Source organism: Alnus glutinosa, chromosome 8 (assembly GCF_958979055.1).
Source record: "Alnus glutinosa chromosome 8, dhAlnGlut1.1, whole genome shotgun sequence".
Classification (NCBI taxonomy): Eukaryota; Viridiplantae; Streptophyta; class Magnoliopsida; order Fagales; family Betulaceae; genus Alnus; species Alnus glutinosa.
The window spans coordinates 9024478-9045877 of record NC_084893.1 but is presented as its reverse complement, the minus strand read 5'-3'; the positions used below and the strand labels follow the sequence as shown (position 1 = coordinate 9045877).

Genomic DNA, 21400 nt, shown 5'->3' with positions numbered 1-21400 from the left:
TTCTATTTAACACTGTCCGGATATAAATTAGAAAAAAATAAAATAAAATCTCACGTGGACGTTAAAATAAAACAAAATAAAATAAAACGAAGTGAAAACTAGATGGCAAAAGATTTGATTGATTTCTATTGGTGCGTATTCAAACGATCGTTTCGAATGATTTGAAACCCCAAACCTAATTCCTTTTCATGATTTAGATTTTTAACAACTAGAGACGGACGTACGGGAAATCAACATAAACCATGGCTTCCACCCACTTTTCAAAGGTTCATATATAAATCTTGTTTCGTTTTTTAGGTCGGTCCGGTCTATTGCTCTTTACCTATTTCGTCTTAGGGGGTTGGTTTACATATACAACCTTTGTAACTTCATGTCATACACGGATTGGCAAATTCCTATTTGGAAGGTTGCAACTTCTTAACTACAGCATATTCTACTCCTGCTAATAGTTTTAGCACTCTTTGTTGTTACTATGGGATCCAGAAGCACAAGAAGATTTTACTTGTTGGTGTCAATTATGCAGTCTGTGGACCTTTGTTGCTCTCCACGGCGCTTTTGGACTAATAGGTTTCATGTTATGTCAATTTAAACTTGCTTGATCCGCTTAATTGCGACCTTATAATGCAATTGTATTCTCTACTCCAATTGTTGTTTTTGTTTTCGTATACGTTCTTTATTTATCAACTAGGTTAGTCTGGTTGGTTCTTCCTTTAGTATATATTTTTCGAAAAAAAATAAATAAATAAATAAATTGCTTTGGCTCCTCGCCCTTTAAAAGGTAGTTCAGAAAATTAAGTATACAAACAAATGTGGTCCCATATGGCCTAAAAAATACTTGATCCCCTATAACATAAAGTCCTTGTAGAGGAGCATCACTACGATATCTGGCGACGGAGGAGCACAGTGGTGGACGCTTAGAGAACATAGCATCTTGATCTAAAAGTCTCTATAGGCAAAAGGGGGGTATCGACTATGGAGATTAGGAGTGTGCCGTTTGCCCGCCCACCGCCTACCAATTGCCTATCGGCAACCATCGCACCGCCCCGCCCCACCCCGCCACCGATTTGTAGGCTGAACAAAAATAACAGTTTTGACATTGTCGGGTCGGAAGGTAGAACTGATTTTGAAATATCAGTTTTCTAAGTCTAATGAATATAAAAACATTTTAAAATTATTCATTCAAGCTGCGTTGTTTTGTACAAAACAAAAACGACGTCGTATTTAGTCATCACTTTGCCTACGACGACCATCTCACTTTCTCCCCCACAATCCCACTATCTTTGTATGTAGAAGGCAAAAGCTTCGAGCTTCTTTAGGTTCACACCACAGTCCTACAGCTGATCACGTCTCACAATCACTGCCATAATTCACACCACTGTTGTGTAATCGTCTCTTATCCAAGCAAACTCGAATTAAGCCCATTTAGTTTTTCGTCTACGTACTGCCCGCCACTACCACTGTGAATACATGTTAAAAACACCTTTTTCCGGTGGAAAAAGTCGGTGGCATTTAATTCCAACTTTCCGACTTTGGTGGTACCCATTTTGGCCATTCAATTCACCGACACCTAGCAATAATGGAGATCTAAAGGAGAAGGTCGAGAGGAGCTTATAAAGATCTACCGCATGAAAAATATACAAATTAGGTTTAACGAAGATGAATGAAAAGGGTGATAAACGGGACCTATCACTAATTGGAAGAAAAGGGATGACCCTATCACTATTTATCATTGGACAATTTTCAATCACGTAATTCATGAATAAAAACTAGTCTTTCAAAACCATCAAATTTAAATTTAAATAATAGTTTCACTTTAATAATTGGAAATGCAAAATAATATCAATTTATATTAATAAAAAAAAAACCAATTTGATTGTTTATTGAGATTGAGTCAGTTTTGCATATTCTATGGGAGTGCCCGGCTGCGGTGGATGTGTGAAGCTTGAGACCCAAAAGTTTGCAAAAATGTAGTGGCGGAGTTGTCAGTTTGAGTAGCGTTCTAGAAACTTTGATGAGGAGATGCTCTTATGTGGCTATTGAGCTTTGGGCAATTCTAGCCTGAAAATTATGGCGGAGAAGAAATTCCGTAGTGTTTGGTGGGGTTTTTACATCGCCAAATCAAGTACTAATGAGGGAATCAGTTATTTCCATTGAGGATTTCAAAAGAGCTAATGCGCCAACTGAAAATGAGAATGATTTTTTAGGTTATACTTGTTCCCCTAGTCCAATGGAAGGCTCCTTCTCTTGGTTTTTATAAAATCAACTGGGATGCTGCAGTTGACATAAAGAACAGAAGGATGGGAGTTGGGATTATAGCTCGTGATTATCAGGGGTTAGTAGTGGCAACACGCAGTCTTACATTACATGGTCATACAGATTCTCTTGTTGCTGAGGCATGGGCTGCTCTTCATGCTGTTGTCTTGGCGAAAGAATTAGATTTGCTTGATATCATTTTGGAAGGAGATGCTTTGCAGGTAGTAAATGAGATTAATTTGGCCATTCCTTCTTTGAGCAAAATTGGACACTTCACTAATGATATTAGATTAGTATTGTACTCTCTTAAATCTTTTCGTGTAATTCATGTAAAAAGAGAGGCAAATTCTGCTACCCATGTGTTAGCTAAGGCAGATGTGTTTTATGTCAAAGACTCAATATGGTTGGAGGAAACTCCACCTCCAGTCTTTAATATTGTTTTTAGGGAGTCTTTGGGCTCCTAACTTTTAACCTTTAGGTCTCGTGTTTATAAGATTAAAAATTTGTTCAAAAAAAAATAATAATAAAAAAAACATAAAATTGAAACATTTTTAAAACAATAACAATAGATAAACATAATTTAGACACAAAGTTGACCAAGACCCATGTGATCGAGCGAAGTGATAGAGCCTGTTTGGTTAGCTGTTTTGGAAACAGTTTTCTGTTTCCAAAACAGTAAAACATGTTTCGGTCCATGATATGTGCGTTTGGTTTGTTGTTTTTAAAACAGAAACAAGCAAAACAGAAAACAATAAAAAACACGAAATTAGGAAACAGGCTCAAGATGTTTTGACAAAACTGTTCTCATTTTTTCAGAAAAGACGCGCGGAACAACTTAACGAAACAGTTCTCATTTTAAGTATACAGTGCCCAGGCCACCGTTCGAACCACCTCATGAATTTTCTCTATTTTAATTTTCTGCATCTTCATTCTTCACGCCTGCCTGCCTTTACTCTCCATCTTTTCTGCCTTTACTCTCTCTTTTCTGCCTTCACGCCTGCTTTTACTCTCTCTGTTTTCTGCCTTTACTCTCCATCTTTTCACACCTTCCTTTTCTCTCCATATTCTCCCCTGCCTTCACTGCACCTTTCTCTTCACATCACTCTTTCACCAAGCTCTTCAATTCTTGCATCTACCCCATAACTCGGCCATCGCATCATCTTCAATTTTGGCTTTGAATTTGTGTTTCCTTCCATCCCAACTAACCCTACCAACCTTTGTTCTTCAGTAATTTCCCTCATCAGTTTTGTGTTATAAAAAGGCCTTAATGTGTTGGAGAAGAAAATCTGATTACAGAAGAGAAATCTGCGCCTCATCTATCAAAACGGCTCCAATCACAAGATCAAAGAAGGTAATTTTTTTCCTTTATCCTCTTCTCTTTCTGTGATTTCTATACTATATTATGTTTGAGCATTCTTGGATTTGTGGGTTTTGTTTGTGATTTCTGAACACTTGCATATAATGATCACAGATATATGTATGGAAAAGATATCCAATATAATTGTCTATATATACATTTGCCAAGTTTGATAAATATATTTTTTGTCGTTCACAAAGTAATAAAATAATAGTTCACTGAATCTAAAAAATTTAATTTGGTAAATAAGCTCCCATTTATTCATCCAAACAAAAAAAAAAAAAAGGGGGGGGCTACCATTCATGCATATGTTAGAATAAACGGAATATATGTTCAAGTGTTAACACTCCTTCTTTGGCACAGTCAATGTTAATTGTTTTTTTCGGTATTAGTTCAAGTTTCAACACTGCATGTATAGCTGTATTCGTTGTGTGATGCTGTGTGCATCTGGACTGTGCCTTTCCATCTTTATACTTGGTCTTACTGGTTAAGTATTGATGAGCATCAAGTTCATTTTGTTCCAAAATATTAGCTTTTTTGTATTCTTTGAGGGGTTGCTGCCACTGACTCCTTGAATAGCCTTGATGGTTTTGTAGCTTCTAGCTCATAAATATATTTAATAAATCACCTCTGTTAGAAATTATATCCTATGTTTTTTTGTGTTTATTAGAAGGATTTGCAGGACCATAAGTTTATGTTGCTATGTTTTAGTGCCCCTGTGGATCATTTGGCCCAACTTGGCTGTGGCAGAGCCGTAGATGGCTATCTATTTTGTATTGCAAATATATGGCTTTTTTACTTAAGTAATTTTGTTGAACAGGAAGATTAAGTGGAAACACAGATGAGAACCAGTGTTAGGTGAATCATTGGTTGTAGAATATCTCTCTACACAAAATAAGTATGGTACTGAATGTTTTTGACGTCCAGTTTTCCATATTCAATGGGCTTACAATCTGTTTAGGTTTCAAGTTTCTCTACTTGGGTAGAATTTGTTTGGTACTTTTACAAAAAAACTTGTTGCTGCAAATTTATAATGAATGATAGCTTGCATTGGGGGTTACTTCCACTTAATGTCTTGGATTGATGTTGCCGGAGCTGATGCTCTGTTTTTTTTTGCATGCATGCTCATATCATGTACTAGTTCCAAGCAAACAGACATTGTAGTTGAAAAGCACAAAAAAGGGTAATTGAAACTTGTTCTATGAATTCAAGTTCACATGTTGGTTATGGCATATGCATGCGGTATCCCATCTCCTTCCCACCATTCATACATTTCTAAATTACTGCCATAAATTGATTGACCTGTTAAGGAATTTCTATCTGTATGATTTTAAGGATCAAAGGGAAATAGATTTTTCTTTTGCTGGTAAGCATGAAGTAGCCAAGATATCAAAGATGGCTTTAAATTTTTACACCCACAAAAAGATCATCAAAGATGGTTTTCTTTCTAGGCCTGCTCACAATCGCTTGTGGTTGGGACAAAAATCTAGAGACGAGGGAAAAGAGGACAAGTAGTGCCCTAGAGATAATCTATTTTTTGTGCATTATAATTTCAGACCTGATTGTTTCAACCAAGTAGTGCCCAAGAAGTCTATCTAAATAAATATTGTTGTATGTGTAATAGTTAGTTATATAGTAATATTTTTTTTTTTTTTTAAAGCTGGTGCTTATGTGTATACAAACCTCCAATTCCTTTTGTGAGCACTGTGGTTTGTAGCATGTGAGTATTTCAGTTTGAATAGTTCAAGATAAGTCTCTGTTCTTCAGTTTGAATTGGATGGATGGTTGGTGCTTATTTGCAATTGCTGTGAAAATAATCTTCCTTATCTACAATTGTTTATTTGTATGCTGTAATTTCAAGTAATTGACCCTGTTTGACACTAGGTTTAGTGTTTTAAATGTTTTACACTTGTGAAATTCCTATATGCAAATGTAGATCTCATTTGCTTCTTGTAATTCTATTTGTGAATATTATTACTCAATTGTGTAGATAAAATAGAAACATTTTAGATAATTTAGTACACATATGTGCTTTTATGTGGATATCGAATATAGAATAGCACATTAGGTACTAATATACTAATAATACAATGAAAAAAACTGGGTTATAGGCTAGTACCTATAGTAAAATTAAAAGTCATGAAAAATACTATTACTACTTTTTTAAAAAAAAAATAGCAATTTTCTTTTGTTGCTAATAAACTTCTCTAAAAGTACATTATAGGCGTACTTATTGAGGCCACGTGAGAGTCATGGATCGCTAAGAAACTCTTTTCTGAAGTACAAGCCCAAGCCCACGCGTCGAAAGGTATAAAAACTCCTCATTATTAATATTCGGATGTTGAACCCAATTATTAGGAAAGATATACGGATCTCTTAGACTTTTTATGTTAACTAGATGACTACCCAAGAACAAGTTGAAGATACTACCAAGTGTTCACCCCATGTTGAAAAGATTTTAATTGACATCTTGGTTGAGGAGGTTAACAAGGGAACATCTGACAGTGTGGGATTTTCCAAAATCCAATGGCGTAAGATTACAGATGAATTCAACAAAAGAGCAAAAGTAAATCCACGTATGACGCACAAACAGATAAAGGGAAAGTTTAATAGGCTTCGCATGAAACACCGTAGCTTCTCGACCCTTTTGAATGAACCGACTGGATTCGGTTGGGATCCTGAAAAAGGCACGGTCACTGCTGATGAAGATGCTTGGGCAAGGCATCTCTTGGTAAATTCTTAACCCTGCGGTAATATGGGAAGCTTATGATATGTGCATTCAGGCGCTTGATAATTTATTTTCTTATTTTAGGTTAACCCTATTGCGACGCAGTTTAAGACCAAAGGATGTGCAAACTACAATCTATTGGGGATTATATTCAATAAGACCACAGCAACTGGCGTGTTGCAACATGCATCTACACAAGACCCACCCAACTCTGCGGAGGAGAGACATCTAGATGAAGCGCTGCTAAACGGTGGTGTCCACGTGGATTTGGATGCTGATGAAGAGCTTGTTGATGTTGACACCCCACCCTCTGCGAATGACAATGGAAGAAACCACTCTGGAAAGCGTTCTGGAAGTACTGCACCACCAAGATCTGAGAGGAAAAAAAGGCAAAATGTGTCAGAACAGCTTCACGCAACCTTGGCCGCTATGGAGGAGTCGTGCCAGAGTCGGTCCTATATCAATAATAAAAAGCAAGAAAGACTTAAGAATATTGAGGAACAACAAATGGGGAGCAGCAACGTTGCACCTGACCCTTGCTCGATAAAAGGTTGCATGACCATTATGTCAGAATTGGATCCACCTGTCTCGAGCACCACTTATTTGAAGGCAGTGCAGACCTTCAAGGAAGATTGGTGGAGGATTGTGTTTGCTACGATGCCACCTGAGCATCGTGTTGAGTGGTTAGCTTCACTGTAGATTGTTGTCATCTTATGGAGTTGTTTTGTGGTGTGGTTAAGGTGCAATGTGACAGGATATTATTTAGTATTAAGTTTTTCTTTTCCATGAAAAATGCTATTACTTAATTATGTAAAACGCATTGACTTATGATATCACTTTTGTAACTTATGAAGCTTGTTGTGCTTTTACTATATGAAGTAAGGGTAACTTATGCTTCTACTCTATTATATAATATTTAGTTGTGAGTTTTCTATGAATAATGTTGTTGCTTTATATGTATGAAGTGCTTTTACGCTATTATGTAAATTTTTTTTGCATAGTGTAGTTTCTTTGGGTGCATAGAATAACATGGAGATATGCAGTATAAAGTAATCTCTATACTAATTTATTGAGTGTATGGTTTGTAGGTGGAGGCAACTTTCGGGCCAATATTCTTATGGATTTAGATAACATTTTGGATACCGATAGTGATTCCTCTGATGAGGAGACCGAAATGCGTGAAATGCTTGATCTGATAGTGATTGTTATGAACTATAGGCCTAGGGAGCCTCAGCGCACATCCATATTAACTGGAGCGGCCTATATCAATGAACAACTGGAAGGCAACCCTGCAAACTGTCATGACATGTTTCGAATGTATAAGGGTGCATTTAGAAGCTTGTGTGCCCGTTTAAGGGAATTGAACTACGCTGAAGATACTAAATTAGTCACTGTTGAAGAGGCCGTTGGTATCACACTGTTTATACTTGGTCATGGTGTGGGAATGAGAGTTGCAGCTGATCGTTTCCAGCACTCCTTGGAGACAGTTCAACGTAAATTTAGGCAGACTATTCGAGCCTTTAGCAAACTAGGAAAACATATCATACGACCGACACAGACTATTGGAGTGCATCCATTTGTTAGTAACTCAAGTAAATATTACCCGTGGTTCAAGGTAATTGTATATTTACCCGTTTCCATATTAACTCGATTGTTGTACCCGTTATTTAAAGATCCTATATACTTGTTGTGTTGTGATTGTAGCATGCTATCGGTGCGATCGATGGGACACACATCAAAGCGCATGCTCCTACATCGAGGCAAACCGCTTTTAGGGGAAGGAAGTTGATTATAACACAGAATGTAATGTGTTGCTGTGACTTTGACATGAAATTCACCTTTGTGTATGCTGGGTGGGAAGGGACCGCGAATGACTCACGTGTGTTTCTGAATGCGCTTGGTAACGTGAAGAACAAATTCCCTTGGGCACCGGAAGGTATTTAAAATGCTAAATTTGCATTAATTTTTTAGATATTTATCCACATACTTAGATGGTCACAAACACTTATATATAATTTACCATCATGTAGGTCATTACTATTTGATGGACTCGGGCTACCCGCAAGCCAAAGGTTTTATGAGACCATTTCGTGGAGAACGATATCACTTGGAAGAGTTTCGAGCAACAGGCACCCCTAGAGGTTATAAGGAGCTATTCAATCACAGGCACTCATCTCTGCGGAATGTTATAGAGCGATGTTTCGGTGTATTGAAAGCTCGTTTTAAAATATTGATAGTTATGGCATCATATAAAACAAGTAAGCAACCGACAATTGTTACAGCTTGTTGTGCCGTGCATAACTTCATTCGAATGGCTGCGGATGATGATCATTTATTTACCCATTGGGAGAATGAAGATGTGCGTACGGATGATTATGAAAGTGTTGGTGGGTCCAGTTCGAGGCATGGAAGAAACCTTCAGAACCTATCAGATTCAGCCGGGCATGAGATGGCCGTCTTGAGGGAAAGCATTGCACAACTTATGTGGCAGCATCGAAATGATTAGATGTGCATGACTTTTGGAGTCAGTTATGTTTAACTAGTTTAATATCTATCACGTTTATGCAGCTTATGTAATGGGAATGACACTACTTGAAATTATTAGTACTAAGTATTGAGGCTAATATTTTGTGTTATTTGTAATCTTTATTCCCTCAACTTTTTTAGTATTTAGGTAAATGGATTATTTCTATTATTGAAAGACACATGAGTGTCCATCTCAAACTGGTTTGAGATATTTATTTGGAGATTTTTGTTCCAATTCTCTTATAATCTTGTATCTTTCGTGACTGTATGAGGAATTCCTAATGTTATTATTAGAAACAGGTGGGACAATGGGTTATGGTTTATCAATTTAATTTTATTAGGCAGGTTAATCCAAAAATATGGGACACAAATGATAGTATGAATGACTGTGGCCCGTGGATCATATTTTAAATGTTAAGTTCTTAGTTCATTACTATCTTCATCTAGGAAAGTGATAAGTTTGGTTATTAAAAATGACCTCTTGTTGGCCACCTAAATAGAGCATACATCATGAATAACTTTTAACAAAAATAGTGTAAAAGAGTTTTGACAATATACTATTCTCATTTAGGCTATCAAGTTTAATGACATAAATTTGACAAAATTTTATTTGGAAATCACTAAATAAATGGTGAAAAAAAAAATTGAAAACAAAAAATATATTAAGAAATGCCAAACAGTTTTCTATTTTCTTCTTAAATGAAAACTGTTTTGCAAACAATTGTCCAAACGCATTAACCACTGTTTTCTGTTTTATAAAACTGTTTTCGAAAACAATTTGCCAAACACTTTTTTAACGAAAAAACAACAAAAACAATTTTTTATTTGTGTTCTCGAAAACAATTCTCAAACACAAAAACAAAAAATCGATTTACCAAACGAGCTCATAGTTTGACCACAGTTCAATCTCCAACGCACTTGGTTCAGATTGTTTGGTAACTAGGAAATGAGCGCTCCTATCCACAACCAATAGAACCCAGATCCGTTATTGGGGTGCTGTTTGGGTTTACGGCTAACCCAGCCAGCATTATTGCAAACTCACGAGCACAAGCAACCCAAACCCACAACAAAGAAAAGCGTTCGAGTCTCCAACCATTTGTCTCTCACAGTTCTTCTTCTTCTTCTTCTTCTTCTTCTGCAAATTTCTGCGGCCCAAAATCCTATACAAAGGTAGACTTTCTCTCGCTCTGTGTGTGTTTGTGACTTTATGAACCCAGTTTGACAAATTGTTAGGAAATGGGTATTGGATTACTTGCTGGGTTCTGGTAGAGATTTGTTTTGTAGAGAAGTTGAGTGTTTATTTTCTCATTTGCTATGTTGGGGCTTTCTGGGTTTTGCATATTTTCTTCTGTTCTTAAATTTTTTATTGAGACTCCGTTTGGTTGCTGAGAAAAAGTGAAGGAAATAATAAGGAAGCACAATTAAACTATCAAGTTAGATGAATGAACCAATCAAATAAGGCGGTTAGCTGTCTTGGGGGAATTTTGAGATTCAAAAGTCGTGGTTTCTTTTGTTTTTTGTGCTGTTTCCTTAGCAATAAAATAATTAGCTCATTTTACCTGATATTCAAGAGGCTTTTCATTGATGGAATTGGGTTAAATTTTGAGATTGGCTAGAAAAAAATTGGGAACTAACTGGATTAAGCATAATAATGCTAGGAATTGGCCTGCCTGCGATGCTATTTTCCCCCCCTCTCATTATGTTCAGCTCTTGTTTTCAACTTATTTTTGTTGTGATGATGGTTCTTTGTTTTCAACAAAAATTAGTTGACTTGGGTATCTTCTTACAAATAATTAAAAAATTAGCAATTGTTACCAACTTTCTCAAGTCTGATTATTGCAAAAACGTCTACATTTCTAATATCAATAGAGGCTGTATTTTGCTTATTGGGGGGTGGGGAGGAAAAGACTGAAGGTTCGGTTTTGTCTTATCAAACTAGAAGTTTAATAAGTATGGTTTATTAGGAAGGTCTTCTGTGTCTATTTTCTGCATTAGCTGTATTCAATCTATTATTGATGGCATAAGTATCTTTCTCTGTTTCAAATACTAGCTAAGATGTTTTATAGAACTGTTGTATGCTTATAGTAATTGGGAGACTGATTCTGATTTAATGCATTTTGGCTGATCGTCATTGTGTGGTTTAAAATGGTTAGTCTTTGAATTATGAGCAAGGAGAGGAAAGGAAGAGCTTATAAAATAAAATAAAATAAAAAGGAGAGGAAAGGAAGGGGACTTTTTTTTTTTTTTCTGTATAACTTGCCTTCTATATGTAAATAGGTTGTTTGAATGGTTTTATGGTGATGGAACTCATGTGAACCTGTCTTTTCTACTCTTATGTGGTAATCTTGTGATAATGCCTTCTACCAGTTATATACCTCACTGGTTTAGGAAGAGGCTCTTAATCTTTTTCTATGAGAATGTTGAGCTACTGCTTTTGGGTCTTCGCTTATTTTCATGATTATATTTGTGACTTGTAAGACTTCTGTATAACTCTTAGTTGTCTCTTATACTATATGATGCTTACTTATTTCTTCTAATGACTACTATTTCAGGTCATTATAAGAAGGGGTGACATAAGAAAAAAAGAAATAAGATTGTTCACCTTCTCAAACTTATGTGGAAGAGGCCTAAGAGGAGACATTGATGTGGAGATCATTTTGAATAAAAATGGATGGATGAGAGGAAGAATGCTAAGATATCTGGAAGTTGAACTTTTTTCATGCAGAGACTCATATATATGGCTTCCAATCAATATTAGCTAAAGATGGATGTGGTGACTGCAATAAGAGATGCAGAATGGAGTTCATGGGCGGAAGAGAAGAATAGTATGGAGCAGATCTAAGAGAGGAATCAATCCATGAAAATTAATGATGCAGATTTTGATTATTAGGAGGGTAATTCTTCAATGAAAGATGCTCCTGAAAGAGGTTTACGTATAGATTCTTCGGCTGCTACTAGTGGAACGAAGGGATTGGGGATGCCCCAAAGTAATTCAGAATCAAAGAAAAGAAGAAAGAAGCTGAAGGGTAGTCATACTGCCCTTGAAACTAGTTGTAGAGATTGTGATCCTCCAGGAGGTACCTCTTTATTGAATGCAAGTTCACTGGAAATAGATCAATCTCATCAACCTCCGGTCAAATCATGCCTGAAGTTGGAGCGAGAAACTGCTCAATCTACTGTAGAAGTAAGCTGTTCTCAAGTAAACATTGAGAGAAAGAAGCAAAATGAGAGGCAGAATGGCTCAGAAATCAACGTTATAGACTGTGATATTCAAGAAGGTGGTACAAATGTTAAGAATTTTGAGAAAGATGAGACTTCTGTTTTCAAAATTTCAGAGATGAACTCATCAGATTTAAAGGATAACTTTGTCGTTGTTGGAGAGCAAACAGGATGTCCCAAGAGTGCAAATACTGGTTTAATTGAGAAATGTGATCACGATTTAGAGAATAAATATGTTTCACTTGTTCAGAGGAATGTTAAAACCTATAGTAGGAGGAAAAGAAGCAGAACTGATAGCTGGATACATAGAAAGAGGAATGTTAAAACCTATAGTAGGAGGAAAAGAGAAGGAACTGATAGCAGGAGAAAGGGAAAGTCCTCTGCTTCCTTTCAAAATGCTTTGGAAGAGGGTATGAGGGACCCTTTGTGTCGTTGTTCAGATGAAGTACCAACTGCCAGGTTACAGGAGAAGAAGGTAGATAGAGCAGTTTTAGTGGAGCATGCTACCTCAGTACAGGTTATGGAACATATGTTGGTGGAGGAAGCCCCGTTTTGCCTTCCAGATGGTGAACCTGTATCTGGGGACTGCGAGGAGAAAATTGAAATAAAGAATTTGGAAAAGAATTCTTGCGAACTTAGTTCTGCGAATGATGTTTCTGTAGCAGGCATCCCAAACGCACTCTTGGAACAGAAAAATGGGGCAAAGCATCATAAGATCCAAATCACAAGAGGAGAGATGTTTCGTGGAAATGGAGATTTTGATGAACCTGAATCATATGGTGAGGGGGAAACTTCTAAATCTGGATGTGGTTCTTCCTGCAAGCCACTAGAGCAGATGGATATTGAGATAGAAACCAAGATGGAAGGAAGTCCTTCATCACACTCGGGTTTAGGAAAAAATGATGCTGATTTGGATGTTATCATCACAGAGCAGAATGTTTCACAAATATCAAACTCTCCACCAGAAAGAGCTCTTATGGATTCGTATAAGAAAAAGCTTCTCATTCTTGATGTGAATGGACTGCTTGTTGATATTGTTTCTTGTGTTCCTCATGGATGTAAAGTAGACATAATGATATCAGGGAAAGCAGGTGAAACTTGACACTTAAACATGGATTTAGATTTTTGCATTTTACTACTCAAATCTAACGCGATTGTCTCTTGTTCTTTTTTTTCTTCCCCAGTTTTTAAGAGGCCTTTTTGTGACGATTTTCTACAGTTTTGCTTTGACAGATTTGTTGTGGGTGTCTGGTCATCAAGAATCAAGTAATGTTCAATCTATGACTGATTACTCTTTTTCCTCTCTTTAGTTTGACTTGCTCTTTTAGGGACTTTTTTCTTTTTTTCAAGTGTGTGTGGTCTTTACATTAGTGTACCAAAAAATGCTTTACTTTATGATGATTGGCGAATGTGGCTTAACCATGTCACTTATCAAACTTTTGTAGGAGGAACATGGACAGGCTAATCGATTTTCTTATGGAAGATTCCAGAGACAAGTTGCTCTTCTGCTGGGTAATTCCATAAATCTTTGTTTTTCTTTGAGTAAATTACGTTTCAAAACTTGCATGGGACAAATTGAGTTTTGGTATCTCTTTCCCAGTTTGAAGTTCGTTTGCCATGCAACAAGCTGGTCAAACATTTCTCCTTAGGCATATATAATCCGTTTCCTAGTCACATCCTTCACTACCTTTCACACTTTTACTGTGGTAATAAAAAATGTATACTTATGGCTGCCATATTATTTGATTAAACTTTTGTTTGTTGTAATTGGTTGCATTTTTTGTCTAGTACCTACTCTCTGAAACTTACATTTTGCTAAGTTTTGGAACTTGTGAAGTTTTGATACTTCTAAAAGTATTAAGGACTGTTTCTGTTTGGTTATAGTTTTGATGTTATGGAAAAACTGTAATATTTTTCCCGGTTATCCATCTTCCCCTTAAATGCAGTATTTTGCCTCTGTGATGGGTTGTCCCAGCTAATTGATAGAATAATTTTTCAGTGACTGCCCTTGTAAAATGCACTTAATTTGTGAACTTGCGAGTATCTTTATATTTGCTGTAATAAGTTGGGAGCTTTTAGGATTGATACCATCATAGCACATTTTGTAGTGTGTATGTTGTTCTTGCTGTCGTTGTTGTCATCATCTTCAGTGCAACCAGTTTAAACCATGTCTTTAAGCCAATCATCAAAAAGTGCATAATTAGGTATTATTGTTCTAATTAATGGTTTTATGCAGGATCAATCACACTGTACCAGTACCGGATTCACTACTATCGAGAATAAAGAGAAGCCTCTGCTCTTGAAGGAACTTAAAAAATTATGGGAAAAGCTTGAGCCTAATCTCCCATGGGAAAAGGGGGAGTATAGTGAAGCAAACACATTATTGCTGGATGATTCACCATACAAGGCTTTACTTAATCCGGTTCACTTATTAACCCAATCCTCATTTGTTTGTCACTTGGGGAATATGACATTTCTATTATATCCTAATCCTAATCCTGATATTGTTTTGTTTTTTTTTTTTTTTTTTCTCATCTTTGCATCTTCTTGTCTTTGTTTTAGGTGAACACGGCAATATTTCCCCATACATATCGCTATAAGGACGAGAAAGATACGTCATTAGGTGAGACAAGCATGGCTGGAAAATTTTGTTCTTCCTTTTCTGATATATATCACTTTCCAATTATCACCGATTTTTCAATCCCTTCTGATTTTTGTTGGTGGTCTTCCATTAATGTGCCTTAAATGTTATACGACTTTGTTTGTGCTTCTCTTTCACAACAGGCCCTGGAGGTGATCTTCGAGTTTATCTCGAAGGGTTAGCTATGGCAGAGGATGTTCCAAGATATGTGAAGCAGAATCCATTCGGTCAGCGTGCCATTACGGAAGCAAACCCATCATGGGGTTTCTATCGTAAGATAGTAGAGGCCAATGCATACCCTCATCAAGATGACGCCAATACTTCTTTTGTTGCCAGTAGTGGTGCTCTTCATATAATGCCCAACACATAAAAATTTGGAGAAACTTTCATGGATTCTGGAGTTGCTGGTGGGAATACAAGGTGGGTTTTTTGAGTCGTCCAGAGATGAGTAGGCTTTGTACTATAAACATACATGCTTCCCACCTTCAGATGAAAGGCCTTTTTGTATCACTGATCCTTGACTTTTTGCCCCCTAACCACAATGCTCAACATTATTCCAAGTAAAATCAAAAGGCATTCTTTTGTTTTGTTTAGTTTTAGCTATTACATTATCAGAATATGATGTACCAAGTATAGGACTCTACTAGACCTGAAGTGGGCTATTTATTATATTAACAAAGTGGGAATCTTTTGACATAAAATTTATTCAGCAAACCCCTTCTGACGCAGTCTCGTGGTTCTTGTGATAAGTTGACATTGGAATTGTATTTCGAAGTTAAATTTATGCCTTGAATCTTTGAGAAGAAACATAAAGTCTATATACTATCATGGCGTTTGTGCAGAATTCTGTCAAGATCCCTAGTGATCAAGAGAGGATTCTTGATATATATATATATATATCACCTGCTGCAATTTTAGTATAGTGAGATTTGAAGACAAACGTTGAATGATGGAGGTGTTTGGGTATTAAAAACATGGCGTTTTTCCTAATGTAAGCATGCTGTTTTTCATTTGACCAAGGGAAAATAAAAATATACTTCTTGAGCAATTGTACACTTGCAATTTGTTCTTTGCGTTTCTAAATCTGACTTCTAACTCTTTTTCTTTTTTCTTTTTTTTTTCTTTTTTTTTTTTTTTTTTTTTTTTTTTTTTTTTTTTTGGCCTTTTTCATTTTACTCATCCAGTTGAAAACCATCTAAAATTGCCACGTAAGTAGTTTTTCCATGTTAGTTAAGATAAAAATAAAATAAAAAAGGGGAGGAGTGATAAAGCCACCCCTTCAACCCCACAACTTGAGTTGGGGTGGCGAGAGGGTTAACTTGAGCGGCCACATGAAATAGAGGCGGCTCGCGCAGCTAACCCAATAGTTTAGGTTGGTTCGCACCATTATTCCCAACTGAGGGTTTGTTATATAGTTATGATCGTTTTTAGTCCACATCCCTCTTGAGATGATTTTGCTATATTTGTCTAGGAAATACCATGTGATTTTTAATGTTGTTAAGGATATTACAACTTTTATTATAAGAAAATACTCAAATTACAACAAGTGCACAACACCATGACACATTGGGTGGGTTCCACACATAAGGAACCTATATGTGTGGAACCCATCCCAATGTGCCTTGGTGTTGTGCACTTATAGTGCATGTATTATCTCCCTTTATTATAAGTTCCTTACAAATCTAACGTGACAATCCTTAATTGGTGAAAGAGTAATGCCAAATACTACACCCTCATCCTATTGAGCTGACAATGCCCATTAGCACTTGGATAGTCCTGGTCAAAAAAAAAAAAAAACAAAAAGACATATTACATGTACATCTCTTTTCTAAATCAATCATTCGATCTATAGGACCCACAAAGACCCTATGTGTGGATCCTATAGATCCAATAGTTAATTTAGAAAAAAATATGTTTGAGAGATGTGGAAAAATTATTTCTCTTTAGCATTAATGTCTTAGTAGAATGACTAAATGGTCCGTTTGGGTGTTGAATTTTTTGAAATCGGAATTAAATTCTAATTCACTGTGTGAATTTTAAGGTTTGACTATGTGAGATAGAATTTTAAAAAATTGAATAAAATATAATTTTTTTTTTTTGAAAAAAAGTAGAAAAGAATAAAGAAGATTCAAGTTTGTTGCATTTTCACTCTTACTCTTCTCATAGATACAAAAGATTAATCATTTAACTGATTATAAACTGTCACGACAAATTTGCAAAGGGAATTATGATAAATACTGCAATGCCCCAAATATTTTTCTCTCTTAAAAAATAAAAATAAAAAATAAAGTTGAAAGAAAAGTAAATAAATAAACATACGCTTAAACCCTAGACAAAAATTGGTATACTAAACCCTTCTGTGCGCCAAGCAAGTCAGCACTAGTGCTAAAACTCCCCTCCACGGCTCCAACCCAACCTTAAACCCCACGAGCTGTGGAGCATTTTCTTTCATGGCATCAACGATCTTCAGAATCTGGAACAGGTCCCAAAACCCAATAACCAACGCAAGTTTATTAGTAAGGTCTCGCAGCACGGGAAGGCATGCTGATAGCAGCAGGAGAAACCTCTTCTTAAGAATTAGTCCCATGGGGGACCCTTCTCTCAGTGTAGGCCCAGTTCTCGATCAGTGGGTGGAAGAAGGCAACAAAGTCAAGAACCCCCAGCTCCAGCATATCGTCCGCGAACTCCGAGCTCGCAGGCGGTACAAACAAGCTCTCGAGGTGAGTTGATTTTCTGGACAATGGTCTGTTTGGTTGCTGAGAAAATGCATAATTCAGATTCTGGGTTTGCTGGAATTTGCTGTATGGGGTCTCATTTGAGTTGATTTTATTTTACTTTATTATTATTATTATTATTTTTTTTTTAAAGCTTGAGGCTTTTGGATGGATGCTAAGAAAGTGTTGGAAAAGGAAAAGACAATCTGGGTGTTCTGTGTGATATGCTGGTTTGGTTTCAATAGATTATTATAAACTCACTTCTTTTAAGGCAAAGAGTTGCACTGCTTAATGTTGGGAAGGTTCTCTGTTTGGTTGTTAAGGTGCGAAAAGAGAGGAAAATAAAACAAAAATGGGTTGGGTTTTTTCGCCAAATGGAGAACTCCCTTGATTGAGCTAATCAGTGGGATAAGGTCAGGTTAAGTGGAAATTTTTTTTATTTTTTATTTTTTTCCTGGTTGCAACAAATAAAATTTATCAAAGGCTTGAAGTTTTGCATTTTTTTTTTTATTTGCTTAGATTTTTTTAGAAACCAGACAGTCTTGGGGGTGATGTGTTTTTGAGTTGTTCTTCTGCTTTTGATGTGATAATTTGTGTCTGGGATTTAGAGGAGCAAGTGTTCATGAGCTTGTAAAAAGGTATAAATAAAATCCGTAGTGTTGGCTTGAGCATCATTTGTGTCAAATTTTTGGTTCTGGCATTATTTTGATTATCCAAAGAAATGTGTCGAAACTCGTTCTTCTAATAGGAATATCAGAATATAGGTTCATTTGAAATAAAGTTAAGCTACGAAATAAATATCATCCTTTCTAAGGTCTATTAGGAATATTCAATTTCTTATGTTTGAGTTTGTAGAGCTTTCTGATCCCTCATTCTAGCCTGGCTGAGCAAGGAAACTCCAGAGACCAATTTGCCTTACAAGGGAAAGTATCCAATTAAGAATTATCATATATGCACGTGGGAAATTTATAGAAGCAGTATAAAATCAACTGCAGGTATAAATTCTAGGATTTTTTTTTTCTTTCTTTTGATTATAAGTTTTCTATATTTTATTCTTTTATTGCTAAATTATACATGACTGCGGGACTTCAGCTTATAACCTGCCTCACCAATAAATTCAAATTAAAGGAGATATCTTAACTGTTCTTCAAAGAAATTTTCGACACGCATGATGCTACTAAACTTTAAATTGAGCTTCTGAAAGCAAATCTCTTTCGGGTTTAAGGCTTGTGGGTCTACATTTGACAATGATCTTTTCCTTTCTACATGCATTGCTTGTGGGTTTAGGGCTGGTGGATATACATGTTTGTGTGCGTGTGTCATACATGTATATAATAGTTTTTTCCTCTATTCCTACCTAAATTCCTTATTAGCTCTATATTATGCTTGTGTCCTCACTCTTTTTCTTTTCCTTCTATGCTTTGGTATCAAAATTTGAAGTCTTCAGGCTCCAGGAGCTCCATAATTCCTTATTAGTTACTGTGGTTTTAATTTACTATATTACTTAATCTTCTGCTGCAGGTTTCCGAGTGGGTTAGTCGCAAGAAACTTTGGCCATTCTCAACAGGTGATCATGCTGTGCAGTTAGATCTGATCGGTAGAGTTCGTGGGCTGGATTCTGCAGAGAGCTACTTTAATAACTTGAGTGATCAAGACAAAATTGACAAAACTTATGGTGCTCTTCTAAATTGTTATGTCAGAGAAGGCCTCGTTGATAAGTCCCTCTCCCACATGCAGAATATGAAAGAGATGGGTTTTGCTTCCACTCCTCTCAACTACAATAACATCATGTGCCTATATACAAACACTGGCCAGCTTGAGAAAGTCCCTGATGTGTTATCAGAAATGAAGAAGAATGGCGTCTCCCCTGACAATTTTAGCTATAGACTTTGCATCAATTCACATGGTGCAAGATCTGATCTTAACAGCATGGAGAAAGTTCTAGAAGAAATGGAGAGCCTACCCCACATCTCAGCGGACTGGGCTACTTATGCAATGGTGGCCAATTACTACATTAAAGCAGGTATCCATGAGAAAGCATTGATCTACCTGAAGAAATGTGAAGAAAAGGTAAATAAAGATGCACTTGGCTACAATAATCTGATTTCCTTTTATGCGAGTCTTGGAAATAAAGATGAGATGATGAGATTGTGGGGCCTTGAAAAATCAACGTGTAAGACGCAAAGCAACAGGGATTATATTACCATGCTGGGTTCTCTAGTGAAGATTGGGGAGCTTGAAGAAACTGAAAAATTGCTTAAAGAGTGGGAGTCGTCTTGCTACTGTTATGATTTCCGTGTGCCAAATGTCCTCCTTATTGGTTATTCCCAGAAGGGATTAATTGAGAAAGCTGAAGCTTTTCTTCAGGGCATAGTCAAGAAAGGGAAGACTCCAACTCCAAATAGTTGGGCTATTCTTGCAGCAGGCTATCTGGATAAGCAAAACATGGAGAAGGCTTTTGAGTGCATGAAGGAAGCTCTGGCTGTACAGGCAGAAAATAAAGGGTGGAGGCCTAAGGATAGAGTGATTTCAAGCATACTGAGTTGGCTCAGTGAAAGTGGAGACATTGAAGATGTAGAAGCTTTTCTGTGCCCCTTGAAGACTGTTGTTACAATGGATAGGGAAATGTACCATGCCTTGATCAAGGCTTATCTCAGAGGTGGGAAAGAAGTGGATGGCCTTTTAGAGAGGATGAAAGTTGATAACATAGATGAAAATGAGGAAACAGAGAAGTTGCTAAGCTCAAGATAGCGAAAACCTGAAATTCCACACGGCTTTTGATGGATACGCCATATTAATCTGCAATTCTAAGATTCTGTGAGCATGTGGAACTAGTAGTCTATCTGATAGGTGAAGGTCACTCGTAAATTAAGCTTTTGAAGTGCTACACTGATATTAAATGGCAATGTTTCCACACACTTCAACAACTTTATTGTTATCAGTATTGTTTGCCCTCTGCTCCCTACCAGTTTATGATAGATGCTTATTAACAACATTTACCTTTTCCACACACTTAAAATGCTCTTACTATATTCGTTATCAAAATTTAAAAGTCTTCGAGGAGGTTTTTGTTTGACATATATTGTAAACTTAAGTTTACAAAATATCCTTATTTTGGAGAGAGTTGGGGTATGTTTGGTACGCGGAATAGCATTCTATTAGGAAAAAGAATAGTTTTTATTGAAAATGGAAGAATGTGTAATGAAATAATCTTGGAATAGCCATTCTCATGAGAATGACTATTCCTTATATTGAGAAATTCTTATCATATACCCTAACACTAATACTATTCTATTCTACCTTCTTCTATTCTTAATAAAAACTATTTAATTTTTTTAATGGAATAACTATTCCGCATTCCAAATGTACCTAAAAGGCTTTGAGGAGTGAGAAGCTAGATGGAGATTTAAGGAAGAGAGGATTATTGGAGGGCTGAGACAATCTAGGGCTGTTTTATTTTTTTCTTTGGGCTGGTTGACGTTTTGCATTGGAGATTTGGGCTATTTGGGCAATGAGGAAGTGGGTGTGGTGGTGGTTCGACCCACTCACCATTTTTTTTCAGTCTCTCAAGCTCTCTCAGTCTCTGTTCTGTTGAAAGGGGTTTGTTTGTTTCTCTATCTTTGGGTATGAATGTGCAGAAGGCTCTTCTTCTCTACCCACTCACCATTTTTTCAAAGTCTCAAGCTCTCTTTGTTCTGCTAGAGGGGGTTTCTAGAAAGGAACTTAAGAATCGCCTTTGGCTTTGGCTGTTACTTCTGCAATTTTGAGGATTTAGAAACTGGGTGGAAGGATTTTCTTTTAACTGATGTTCCCTGAAGTTTCTTTTCTTGTTCTGTTTCACCATCATTTATTTTAAGCGAATCTTCTTTTAAAGGTGATCATTTCGTTTCCTTATTCCTAGTCAGTGTCACCATCTTCATGCTGGTTGTTGGCATTTGACAGTTGAGCAATTTAGAGAGCCA

The 21400-nt window shown here is 36.5% G+C and overlaps 3 protein-coding genes across 3 annotated transcripts; all 3 read left to right on the top strand.

Annotated features, from left to right (window-relative positions):
- The first annotated feature begins 8131 nt into the window (after window positions 1-8131).
- On the top strand, window positions 8132-8999 carry LOC133876542 (protein ALP1-like). The gene is made up of 2 exons (XM_062314831.1): window positions 8132-8274; window positions 8369-8999. The coding sequence occupies exons 1-2, from the start codon at window positions 8145-8147 to the stop codon at window positions 8842-8844; spliced, it is 606 nt and encodes a 201-aa protein (XP_062170815.1). The 5' UTR covers window positions 8132-8144; the 3' UTR covers window positions 8845-8999.
- An 843-nt stretch (window positions 9000-9842) lies between these two features.
- LOC133875232 (uncharacterized) lies at window positions 9843-15425 on the top strand. The gene is made up of 7 exons (XM_062313279.1): window positions 9843-10034; window positions 11417-13174; window positions 13268-13349; window positions 13529-13595; window positions 14320-14505; window positions 14646-14706; window positions 14868-15425. Exons 2-7 carry the CDS (start codon window positions 11770-11772, stop codon window positions 15092-15094), a joined length of 2028 nt encoding a protein of 675 aa, XP_062169263.1. The 5' UTR covers window positions 9843-10034; window positions 11417-11769; the 3' UTR covers window positions 15095-15425.
- A 1642-nt stretch (window positions 15426-17067) lies between these two features.
- LOC133874527 (pentatricopeptide repeat-containing protein At4g21705, mitochondrial-like) lies at window positions 17068-20433 on the top strand. The gene is made up of 2 exons (XM_062312368.1): window positions 17068-17444; window positions 18960-20433. The coding sequence occupies exons 1-2, from the start codon at window positions 17175-17177 to the stop codon at window positions 20187-20189; spliced, it is 1500 nt and encodes a 499-aa protein (XP_062168352.1). The 5' UTR covers window positions 17068-17174; the 3' UTR covers window positions 20190-20433.
- Window positions 20434-21400: the final 967 nt, after the last annotated feature.